Source organism: Chelonoidis abingdonii, chromosome 1, assembly GCF_003597395.2.
Source record: "Chelonoidis abingdonii isolate Lonesome George chromosome 1, CheloAbing_2.0, whole genome shotgun sequence".
In the NCBI taxonomy this organism is placed as follows: domain Eukaryota; kingdom Metazoa; phylum Chordata; order Testudines; family Testudinidae; genus Chelonoidis; species Chelonoidis abingdonii.
In genome coordinates, this window is record NC_133769.1 from 64,635,668 (window position 1) to 64,648,668 (window position 13,001).

The 13,001-nt window shown below is 44.6% G+C and overlaps 1 protein-coding gene across 5 annotated transcripts in view; it reads left to right on the plus strand.

Moving 5' to 3' along the window:
- MON2 (MON2 regulator of endosome-to-Golgi trafficking) overlaps window positions 1-13,001 on the plus strand; it is a 242,403-nt gene that overhangs the window by 156,019 nt on the left and 73,383 nt on the right. Inside the window, exons 27-30 of one of the 5 annotated variants that reach the window (XM_075066069.1) lie at window positions 5,037-5,180; window positions 5,730-5,747; window positions 5,986-6,114; window positions 9,503-9,730. In XM_075066069.1, the coding sequence (XP_074922170.1) occupies window positions 5,037-5,180; window positions 5,730-5,747; window positions 5,986-6,114; window positions 9,503-9,715 (504 nt within the window). In that variant the 3' untranslated portion in view covers window positions 9,716-9,730. Of the gene's footprint in view, window positions 1-5,036; window positions 5,181-5,729; window positions 5,748-5,963; window positions 6,115-9,502; window positions 9,731-13,001 lie in introns of those variants that run through there. The other 4 variants (XR_012655908.1, XM_075066076.1, XM_075066064.1 and 1 more) reach the window with 4 other exon arrangements.

The window sequence follows — 13,001 nt, forward strand, 5'->3', positions numbered from 1 at the left end:
CACCGAGGCAAATTCTCCGCCGGTCGTGTCTGCGTCTCTAGCACAGGGCTCCGGAGGCTACTTCGGTCACGCCTCCTCCATCCCCTACGAAGAGCGGTCGTCTCATCCTCAGATCCTGAGGCACCAAGCAAGACCCTTCCAGACCAGTGCCACCAGTCTGGAGCGCCACCAGAACCCGCTCCGCATCTCTCCTCGTCTCTCCCAGATGAGCCGTCCGGTGGGGACGACATCCACCAGCACCCCCCCCACTCCCCAACCCCCCCCCACCCTCTCACTGGACCTCAGGGCGCACCAGGACTCCTCAGGCACGTGGCGCAAAATTCATGAACATCCAGGTTGAGGAAGTCTCCGAGATTGAAGACCCGGTCTAGTGAAACATCCTCTCGTGCGGATGCGCCACTCGTGTCGGGCCTATTGAACCCTATACCTAAGGACCATCAAGCCAATGCCTATCCACCATCTGGCAGTCCAACCGCTTCCGTTCCTTCCCGCTGCTCGGCCCAACCGGTTGAAGCGTAAAATACATGGTCCCTATTTGAAGGGCTAGAGTACTTATATGTCACCCGCCCCTGTGTCCCTTCTCGTTCAACTGTGAATGAGAGGAGCGCCATGGACAACAAGCTCTGGCCCGCAAGTCTAAGGAGGCGAGGCGTACTGGAACCTGCTTGGCGCAAGGCTATCCGGTAGGCGCCCTGCAGCTACTGCAGTCTCCAACCAGCAAGCTGCTGCTCAGTCGCGTACACATACAACACCCTGGGGTGCGGCTGATAAATTAAAACCGCCCTGCTCCCGGCAGGAACCCTACATAGCTCCCTGTCAGGAGTTCGCGCGCTCCCGACGAGGGAGAACAAAAGGTCAGACGCGCACTATCCCTCAGGCCCCGGTCTTTAGACGCTGGAGGCTCAGCCCACCAGGGAACTCTGGGCCTCCGGAAGTCACTATGGCCGCCGGCACTTTTCGTGGCTTCAGGTCTCTGGCCTTCCTCCGAGAACCTCACTATCCCACTCCAGGATCTTGCCTGTTGAGGGCCTAAGGGCCTGGCTTTTCGACACCAGCCACTGACCCTCGGCCTGCAAAGCCTCAAACGCCTCCATAAAAATAGGGTCATTATGCCACGACCCTCGGGGATGCATACGCCAGTCACCCAGCGTAGACCCATTTACAGGCCTTCAACAGCAACACAGGCCTTACCCCCAGCACCATGGCAAAGGCAAGACTTTGCCAGGCGGCGAAACAGGAATGGCAGGCGCAGACAATCGGGGTAACCAGGACTTGGCCAAAAGCCAAGGTCCCTCCAAGCCTTCCTCGTCCGAAGACACCTCGTTTTGAAGTGCGGCGGACCGGGCGCTCTATACAAGTCCTCTCCCCGGATCCATCTCTCCCTTCTCAACGTCCTGTCGTCTCGCTCCACCGGGCGTTGTACCAGCTTACTTCAGCCGCTGGGTCCTCCGGCGCGTTGCGGGCTTGTATCACCCCCTACAAGTTTGCTTCGTCCACACTCGCCTCCCACCCCTTCCTCGTCCCTCTCAGGCCCTCTCAACTAGCAAGATCCTCCTCCAGGAGGCACGAACGCACTCCTCGACCAAAGGGGACCATAGAGGGAGGTTCCAGATGAACCGAGAAGGGGCAGGAGGTTTTAACTCCCGTTACTTTCTGATCCCAAGGCCAAGGAAGGTCTCAGACCCATCCGTCGACCTACGAGAGCTCAAACAAATTACCTGGTCAAGTTGAAGTTCCGTATGTTGTCCTTGGGACCATTATTCCATCCCTGGATCCCGGAGACTGGTACGCCGCCCTCGACATGCAGGACGCTTATTTCCATATAGCCATCTTCCCTCCCCATCGGAGGTTCCTTCGCTTCGTTGTCGGCGCGCATTATCAATTCACGGTCCTCCCGTTCGGCCTCTCGACGCCCCGCGAGTTTTACCCAAATGCCCGAACGCACCTGCCGGTAGGTTTCGTCGCCTTCCTTCGTCGCAGTCGCGTGCATGTGTTCGCCTACCTCGATGACTGGCTTATCCGGGGACCCTCAGAGGAGCGAGGCCTTTCACGCACGTTCCACATGTCATTCCGCCTTTTCACGAGCCTAGGCCTAAATGCTCAACGCCGAGAAAGTCCACTCTAACCCTACTCAGAGGATAGAGTTATCGGGAGCCGTGTTCTAGACTCCACATGGCCAGGGCCGTTTCTTCCTTGTCTGCGGTTCCATGGCTTTGACACCATCATCCACAGGCTGCAAGGCAGCACCTCTACCTCCATACTACTTGCCTGACACTCTTGGCCACATGGCAGCCTCACATTCGTCACGGCGCTATGCTGGCTCCGGCTACGGCCCCTCCAGTCCTGAGCTCAATCTCTTCAGCTCCTGTCCGGCAGGTGCCCGTTAGATACAGTAGTCACGATTCCCAAGGACGGTCCTCCACTCCCTTCCAGTGGTGGCTGGATCAGTCCGTCGTGTGTGCAGGGCTTCCGTTCCATCTGGCCCCAGCCCTTGCTGTCCCTGACAACGGATGCCTCGGACTTGGGCATGGGCGAGGTAACCTAGTGCCCTGCGGACCCAGGGCCGCTAGGTCTCCTCCCGAAACTCGCCCTATATATCAACGTAACGAGAATTGAGGGCGGTCCGCCTGGCTTGTCAAGCGTTCCATCAGCAGATCCAGTTTTTACCGACAACACAACGACGGTTATACTATGTAAACAAGCAGGGCGGTACAAGGTCTGCTCTTCTTTGTCAGGAGGCCATGACGTTGTGGGACTTTTGCATTAGCCCACTCTGTTCACCTAGTTAGCTTCCTTTCTCCCGGCGGTTCGGGAATACGCTGGCGGATCAGCTCAGCCGCGTCCTTTTGCTCCCACGAGTGGTCCCTTCGCGGCCGGACATCGCGCCTACCCTGGCGCTCTTCCGGAGGTGGGGCATCCTCATATGGACCTCTTCGCATCCTGCAGGAACAGAAGTGCCGATGTTCTGCTCCTTTCCAAGGTCGCGAACCGCTGGCTCGGTGCAGACCCTTTCTGATATCCCTTGGGCGACGCCACCATCTTCTATGCGTTCCCCTCCGTTTTTCCGTTTGATTCACAAGTCCTGTCTGAAGGTGCGCAGGGACAGGCGCCCACTTGATTCTGATTGCCTCCGGCGTGGGCCCCGCAGCATTGGTTCTCTTCCTGCTGCGGCCTGGTCGGTAGTCGACCCTGTTTCCCCTGCCTCTTTCACCTGGACCTGATCACGCAGGACCACGGCCGGCTTTCGGTCACCCGACCTTCCGCTCTGCCACCTCTCAGCCTGGCTTCTGCTGGCTGACTAGGTCCGAGTTGCATTGCTCTTTCACCAGTGCGGCAGGTGCTTTGGGAAAGTAGGAAGCCGTCTATGAGGACGAAGAGCCAAGTGGAAACGCTTTACATGCTTGGTGCGCGGAGAGGCGCTTCCACCCCACTATGTTTCCATCCCAATCGTCCGCGATTACCTTTGGTCCCCTCAATAGCAAGCAACGGGTCTGGCGGTGTCCTCTTCTCCGGGTTCACTTAGCGGACTATCCCTCCACCTTCCACACCACCGGGGAGACGATGGCCGCTCTGTCTTCTCACACGCCCATGGTGGACTAGATTCCTTACAGGTCTGGAGCGGTCTCACCCCAGGTTCCTGCCTCCCAGCCCCCTCTTGGATTCTGAACCTAGTGTTGTCCCGTTCTTATGCTCCCCCCCCGTTTTGACCCGCTGGCTACGTTTCCTCCTCTACTTGTTCCTGGAAGAGGATCCTGGTGGCCATCACTTCTGCTAGGCGGTGGTGTCAGAGCTGCGCGCCCTCCATGGTAGGAGCCCCCCAGTCCTATATCAGCCGATTTTCCCATCGCGACAACAGTACAACTAAGGCCGCCACCCCGCTCGGCTCTTCTCCCCAAAGTTTGTCTCGGCCTTTCATGTCAACCGGACCATATTCCTACCCGATTAGCCAATCTTTCCCTGAAACCTCATTCGTCTCCGGCAGCAGCAGTGTGCACTCCTTAGACGTGCCCGCTAGTGCACTTGCCTTTTGTATGTAGAACAGCCGACCAAAGCCGTTTCGGCGCAAATCCCCCCAGCTTTGTTGTCGCCCATAGGCTGACCAGGTTAAGGGGTTGCCTGTCTCCTCGCAGGAGGATCTCCTTTGTGTCGGTGACGTCCTCATACGGGCCTGTTACGAACCTAGCGGGGTCTCCCGTCGGGCATTGTGACGCGCCACTCTACTAGGGCCCACAAGCATCAGTCGGACTGCAAGTCCATCGCGCGAGGTACCTTCCATGGAAATCTGCGCAGGCAGCGACGCTGGATCACTATCCACTTGCAACCTTCGCTTCCCATTATTGACCGTGCGTCCAACAGGTCCAGGGATGATGGCAGCCTTCGGCTCCTGTGTTACACGCTGCGACCTCTCCCTCCGAACGCCCACCGGCCTAGGTAAGGCGTGGACAATACACCTACTGGAATGGGTATATGATGCAATCACTCGAAAAGAAGAAAAATGGTTACTCACCTTTGTAAATTGTTGTTCTTCGAAGAATGTGTTGCTCCCATATTCCATTCACACTCCGCCCTCCTTCCCCACTGTCAGAGTAAGCCGCAGAAGGAAACTGAGAGCGTGGCGCGCCAGGGGATATATATTGATAACACCGCTATGGCCAACTGCACCACTCTAGTGCGGTGACCTGCCGGGCCCGCTTGGAGTGCTTAGAGGTAAAAGTCTTCCGACGAACGTGCACGCGCGGCGCGTACACCTACTGGAATGGATATGAGCAACACATCTCGAAGAACAACAGTTACAAAGGTGAGTAACCGTGTTTTATGATAACATAGCAAGAGCAAACATGGATTAAACAAAAAATAGACATAGTTAGCAAATATGTCCAAGAAATTGCTGCATTTATATTTTTGTAAAGTATATTCTGTTTTTTCTGAGAGTGGTAGTTCCTCTTTACAAGCTCTTAATATTGGTGCAGTTCTTAAATGCTGAAATTTCGTGGGATAAATATTGAATTATAATGTTTGGCTTTTGGTTTTTATAGGCCATATGTGTAGGTTCAGAAAACATGCAGATAATGTATCCAGCAATCTTTGATCAGCTTTTGGCATTTGTAGAATTCTCCTGTAAACCGCCACAGTATGGACAGCTGGAAATGAAACACATTGCAAATGCAAAATATAATCAGGTAATTTCTTAGGCATCATATCTGTTCCATTTTTAATATATCTTGTGAACAGTCCGTTCAGCTTCAGATGGATGTGGATTACCAAGACTCATCCATTTTCCCCCATGTGCAAAAACTTTCTGTACATCTTGTGCTATCAATTAATTTATTATTATTTAGTTTTTGTAGGCATTTTCATCCTCTATATAAATTGTCTTATTGAAACTTTCCATTCCTCCCTAAAGGAAAAGCCTTTAATGAACATCAGACACAATAAATCTGAATCTTCCCAGGGAATCCGACATACCTATCTTGCTTTATTTTATATTAAAAATATAATTGGACTTAAAATAATCTTATTTTGAAAAAATCTTCCAGTGTAGTCAACAATTTTTGAATCTTTTATGCTGTGGAAAAATAGAACACGATAAAATTTCTTTAAATCCATGCACATACTGATGGTTTTCAGTAAGCATGAAAATATAATTTTAATATAATTTGAGGTAATTGTTATATATGTATTAATTTTTCTTATTCTGTTTGTCCTGCTACACAATGGAATCCCACTAGATACAACTATTTGCACCGGTGAGTTAAATTTCCTTAAGATTTTGCATAAAATACAGCACTTGACCTTCTTACTCAGAATGTTATGTTTTTTCTTCATAAACTATTTTTTGCTTGGATCAAAACTGTTACCTTATGAAATATATTCTTGAGAATTTTTCATGCGTTAAAACAGGTAAATGTAAAATCTAAGTTTTCTATTACATAACTAATGTTTTTTCATGTTTTCTTCAGTAGTGTACTAATTTTATTTTTCTAGGCAGAATGGGTAGCATTGAATTACGTACCATTTGCTGAGAGATCTTTGGAAGTTGTGGTGGATTTATATCAAAAGACTGCTTGCCACAAAGCTGTAGTTAATGAGAAAGTTCTTCAGAACATTATTAAGGTAAAAAGTTTGCACTCTGTTTATGAACTAAAGTAGTGACTTTTATTTGGAGCCACTAGGGAATAGTACAGATAGTACTGTCATGGGTTTCCCCCGGGGTGCCACATGAAACTGGGGTACCACTGAGCCCTCTGACCCACCCAGCCTAGGCTCCCTCTCACTCTGTGCTGCTGTGACAAGCTGCAGAGCCAGGTCCTATACTTCCACCAGCATTCACACAGGTGGAGAGACACCCAGCTGCAGTTACATGCAGGCTCCCTGACCAGCCTCTGCTCGAATCAACAGTAGAAAGGCTACAGCCAAAATAACCACAAACCTTCCGCCTGGGACCCCATCTTAGCACCACCTTCTGAGAGCTGAGATTCCACAGTCCAACTGCCTAGGCCCTGTGACCAGTGCCAGACTCCCCCACATCCGCAGATTCCCCACTGGCTTAAACACACACTTTCTCAAAACTTGTGGGAACTCTGGCTTATAGGTTTCCACTTCAGGGACACATGATGGGGAAGCACCTAACATACAGAATTTGCAAAGGTTCCAAAACTAATCACGCTTTACTTTAGACAGCATGGGAAATATACATCTAGTAAAAAAAAGTAAAACATTTGTACACCATCCCCTGCCTCACTTTCCTCACTAGTCTGGCATGTTCCTCACAAACTGAAGGTCACTTTTTGAGGCTCTAGGTCTCCTCTTTTGGACCCCACTCCTACATTCAGGCGTCTATTCCAAATCATGGAGTCTTTGTCCTCCAGCCAGCTTCCTTTTATCTTGGCTGATCCTCCTATCTAAGATGTCTCCTCTTTCTCCAAAAATCTGTTCCTTTGTTCCTCCTGTGAGTACTTTCTCTGAGTCCTCTTCCCCACCCCTAAGTCTCTCAGGCTATGTGGTTTTAAAACTTGATCTCTCAGTTCTGCTTCTATTGAAATTCCATTCCTTCAAATGCTAGCCCTCAGAGTTGGAAGAAATCTGGGTCACCTAGATTCAGCCAACCCTTTACCAGAAGTTGCCCACATATGAATGGACAACCATCAAGGTTTAGCAATCCTCCATTGTCCCTTGTCTGGATGATCAGCCTAAATTCTTAGACAGATTTTCCACATCATGACATTATGGGTTCTTTAACCTTAGTGGACTGAAGTAAGATCATTTGTTTAAATCTATACAGTAGAACCTTGGAGTGATGAACACCTTGAGAATGGAGGTTGTCCATCACTCTGAAATGTTCATAATTCTGAACAAAACATTATGGTTCTTTTGAAAAGTTTACAACTGAACATTGACTTAATACAGCTTTGAAACTTTACTATGCAGAAGAAAAATGCTGCTTTTAACCATCTTAATTTAAATGAAACAAACAAAGTTTCCTTACCCTGGTCAGATCTTTTTTAAAACTTTCACTTTTATTCTGTTAATAGTTTATATTTAACGCAGTACTGTACTGTATTTGCTTTTTATTTTTGCGTCTGTTGCTGCCAGATTGCATACTTCCAGTTCCAAATGAGGTGTGTGTTTGACTGGTCAGTTCAGAACTCTGGTGTTCGTAACTACTGTACTTGTTAAATGTGTGTATTGAGTGATTTACTGCAATACTAATATAATTATTCTGAGACAAACTTTTTCCTACAATAACTCTCAAACTCTACTTGGAATTCTAGATCTGAGTCTTATGATTGTCTTAGGCAGGGGTTAGGCACTAGGCAATTTTTCATGCTAAAAGCTAATGACTAGCTATTAGGGCAGTAATATAGCTGAGATCACATAACCCTGTTCATTAATTTGACTGTGTGGTAGCCTAAGCATGCAATAGGTATAAACAAAGGTTAAAAAAAATTAAAAATGTGGATGCCTAAAAACTGGCTTCTAAATCCATATTTATGTATATGAAAATAGTGGTGCGTGACGTTCAAAAGTGCAGTGTACCTGATAACTGAAAATCCTAAATACAGATTTAGGAGTCTAAGATTAGATATCTTTTTTTTAAAGTCTTGGCCACAGTATTTGCACCTGTGAATTTGGTAATTTGTTTGGTATGGCCTTTCATTCTAGCTATTATTTTTCAGTGCCTCATAATTTTCTCCAGTATATTTGATCCAGTTGTTACTCGACCACAGTACTATGGCTTTCAAAATATATTTTAAACACACAGCTCATTAGGAAGTCATCCCCTGTTTATCTTTTTACCTTTGTTATTTAGGCATAAAATCTCCCAAATCAACTAGATGAGGAGTGGGGTTTTCAAAAGCAGTCAGGAGTGGCATAACTGCTTCCACTGAAATCAATGGGAATTTAACCATTGATTTAATTAGAGCAGATAGCACAACCCTGAGCACTTCTGAAAATCATACCCTAAATGTTGTATCATTGAAACATACAAAGCCTTTGCAAGTATATTCTTAACCCTTCCACCAGATGTATGAGTACATTCTGGGCAGAGAGACAACTTCAGCATCTGCAGAAGAAATCTTTAAAGCAGCAATGTCCTCTCTCTCTCTCTCTCTCTCTGTTTGCAAGGCACTGCAACTTCAGGATTCTACATCTGCATTCTGTGGCAGAGTGGTGCTCCAGCTGATGGGCTCTAAAACAACTTCCTGTTTACTTGGCAGCAGTGCTCTCACCTTCCAGTCTTCCAACTCCTCTCTATCTGTTTCTTCTTAAATTATTTAATTACTTGCTATATTCCCACTCATTGGGATTAGCAAAAGTCATATGACAGAGAATGAAAAATCTTATCCGTGCTAATTTTGTTTCTCAGGTGCCATCTCTGTTACTCCGTTCCACCTTTAACAGTTTGTTGGCCTTTTTAAGCTGTCTCCTCTTATTTTTAATAATGACCAGATGCTTCACATGAATGATGTATATTGTTGTTTTTTTTACATTTTGCAAGAAGTTTTAATTCCTTATGGCCTTTTCTTCAAATTCATGTCATCACAACTTGGGACACTGCAGAGCAGTTCTTCCAAGGTAGACAGGGCTAATTCTTCAGAGCTCCCTCATAATGATGAACTACCCCCAATTTATTTGCAGAGGGAACAGGAACCAATTTGTCAGGATTAGCAGAGATGATAGATGTAGTCTAGAAAAAGAAAATTAGCAGGTAATTTTCCAATGTAATTGCTAATGGATTAACTCTTTAACGCTTCTAACCTTGAATTTGGTTAATCAAATCTGTGCTTTAGCCAGCTGGCATACAATCAGTAATCTAATAATCATATTTAGAAGAGAGCATCCCAAGTCCCACCAGAAAATGGAGGGAAATGTACTTTTTTTTGTGTATGTGTAACATATCTTTAGAGACCTCTGGCAGAGATTTTCTTTACCATAGATGTGTCTGGCTCTTACATTTCTTCAAGAAAGTATAAAGCTTATTTAAACTTTCTTTTCACAGACACAGAGGATACCTCTGAGCCTGAAGTACGCCTGCCCCTCTGAAAGCACATGGAAACTAGCAGTATCTTCTCTTCTTAAAGTTCTTTCTATTGGACTGCCAGTTGCAAGGCAGCATGCTTCTTCTGGAAAATTTGACAGTATGTGGCCAGAACTAGCCAACACACTTGAAGACTTTTTTTTCACCAAAAGGTACATGCAACTTTATTTTTAAAGTTGTGAAAAAATGTTTATAAATGTCTTACTATTTTACTAAACTGGTCTTCATGGTAGATAATATATAATTTGGCGTGTGTGCACACAAAACATGGACTCCAGTGAAAAGTCTTATATTTAATCATATTTTTGCTAGGTGGAAGTGTTTTAAAGAACAAATATACAAATTAAAGAATTTATATTAAAAAAAATAACCAATGTCCTTTGTTTGGAAAAAAGGGAGTTCAGACATTAGTATTACTTTTCATCCTAAACTAAACTGAGTTTGAAAGACAGGGTACAACTTTTCGTATTTGCCTGTTGATCTTCATGCAAACCTCAGTGGAAACTTAGTCCTCATGCAGAATTATTAACGTGTATTCAGACCTGTTGGATTTTTCCACTTTATTAGAACTCAGTGACTTTTTGTTGTTAATGTGAATGTCATGTTACTGTGTGATATTTTTTTTTTTAAATTTTTTTTTTTTTTTTTTTTGGTAAGAGTTCCATTGTGATGCTTTTTTTCCTACACTCTTCATGAGTTATGAATATTAAAATTTGTACTGCATGCTTTTCACTTGAAAACCTTTAGTGTTCATGGTTTTTTCTTTAGATCTGAAATTAATAAAATAGCTGCAAAGTATACTTAATTTTGTTAATGATTTGTTGAAAATCTAGAATATAATATTTATAATCCAGAATAGAATATTATATCTGTATAATTATCCTTCAAAAGTGTTGCAAAGGTGATTTCAGCAGCAGATTTACTGATAAAAGAGTAGAATAGTCCTATATAAAATGACAGCTCATGAAAAGCATGACACTCCCTCCTCCCTTCTACAGCCATCTTTAATGACGATAATCAACAGCATTTAGCCATAAGTAGAGCTAGAGGAACAAATTCCATGTTTGACACTCATCCTTCAGTGCCTTAATGGGTGATTTTGGGCTTCCATTAATAGGGTCACAAGATAATTATCTTGCTACTATGCTTCCTAGTCTATGTCCATTTCAGAGAAATTTTGTTAAATAAGATGGACTTGAAACATTCTTTTAATGTTTTTCCAGAAAGATTAAAGGTACTTATAGTGACAATCAAGATTTTAATTTGTTTTGACGCTAAATTATTGGGTTGTCTGTTGTTGAGAAAACATGGTTTAAATTACTTGTATGGTTGCATCTCCTTCTGCTATCTCTGGTGGGACTCATTCCTGGTATAAGTAATTCGAGTCAGCATGAAACAATCAGTTTATTTTGGCTTACAATAAACCTATCAAAAACTCTCTCTTAATAAACTGAATCCAGTGAGATTATGGGAGAGGACTGGGTGAAGGAAAGTACATTTACGTGGAATGCTACCTTGGGGAATACATATTAATTGGAAAAAAATTAAAGAGCAAGGTTAAAACAAACTTGATAAATTACTCAAACTCCAAGCAGAAAGGATGACCAATTCAAGAAAGGTACTGGAATATCACACTTTTAATTTGTGCGTCCCTGAGTGCATAAACAGATAAGTCCAAAACTTATTGTGTTAAATCTATTTTGATCAGTGCTATGAACATAATCAGCCCCTCTTAAAATTTCTTTCCTGTCAAAATACGGACAATTCGTTCTCACCTTCAGGGCCCTCCATGATTTAGCTCCTTCTGTCTCTGATCTTCTCTTTTTATGCTCTTATAAATGGAAGATAGAAATCATTCCCAAGACTTGAGGCATCCTCAGTTACCCTAAGAACTTCCTTAGTTACTACATGTTTTGCTAGAGCTTCCATATTGTGATTAATTTACCTCAAAATCACTGATTCTTGCAACCCCACAGTTCACTGGAGATCTATTCTTCAGCGATAGACAGGTAACACTGCAAAAAAAAAAAATCCAAGTATTCCTTGCTCACAACATTCAAGACAGAGAATGAATTTAAATTTTACTTAAACAGATATTTCTTTCATACTTCCATGCAGCGTTGTTAGAAAATACTCTTCCTAGAGTCCATTTCTAGAGATCAGTCTTGAAACTGTAATCACATCCTCCTGTAAATCAAAATATACAGCATAAATTCATAAGGATCTGTTTTGCAACCAGAAATCTTCTGGGAGACAGTGACTCATTTTTTTGGACAGTGGATACCATTTGTTGTCAGCATGAGTACTGGAGCTAGTGAACAAGAGAGACATCTTGATGTTACATTCTCCACCTCATCTGCTCTTTATCCTCTGACATCCACAGGCATCACTAAATGGGGTCATGGCAGAAGGAATTTCTGTTAGAAACAGTGCCAGAAGCAGAAATATTCTTAGGTGGATAGTCCATATTATTTATCATGAAAAGTAAAGTATGAAGGTCTAGCTCTGTTAGATGTCAAGAAGTTAATCAGATCAATGAATATGATGAAGTTCCAGATAGGTCCTGGTCACCAGGTCATATATATCGCATTGGAAAAGAGTTTGAGTATACTGTGTGTAAATCCCCATAGTTGGCTGTTACTATCATCTTCTCAGGTTTGCTTTTGGAATATATCACTACCAATAGAAGACTTGAAAGGTAAGCCTCTTCTCAGCTACCTAAATACTTTCCTAAAACCTGGTACTGGAGCTTAAGCTACATAGCTGTATTCTGTAAGGGCAAGTTCTCCATCCTCCCCAAATTCTACTCTGAAGCAGTGGTGTGGGGTGCCATGAGGGAACTGACATCAGCTCCCTGATCCAAAACCCTAGCACAAGTTAGAAGTGCAGAGGAGCAGGTCTGACTTGTGCCATTATCCAGCAGAGGATCAAGCATTGCAGAGGTCTTCTCTTACTCTGTCTCACCCTCACTCCCCCACTTTCCCCCAAATGCTGCTGACATCTACCTCTCCTTTTGTACCAAGTGAGGGAGATGACTGGCCAGGGAGGTAGAAGAGCTTCCTTCACTGGAGGAGAGTTCCCACACACGAGGGATTCTCCACTGATTATCTTGGGCCACTTTAAGTCATCTTTGCATTACTATGAGAGAAGTGCAAAAGTAGACTTGGCAGACCAAAGAATCTGGCTCCTATAGTACTATGCATTTTTTTAAATGTTCTAACTTTATGCAGATTCTATTTGTGTTAAATTAAATTTATCCTATTTAAAATAATGGTTAATTATAGTATTCAGTTCTTCTTCGAGTGATTGCTCATATCCATTCCAGGAGGTGTACGTGCCGCGCGTGCACGTTCGTCGGAAGACTTTTACCCTAGCAACTCCAGCGGGCCAGCAGGTCGCCCCCTAGAGTGGCGCTGCCATGGCAGGTAATATATACCCCTGCCGGCCCATCCGCTCCTCA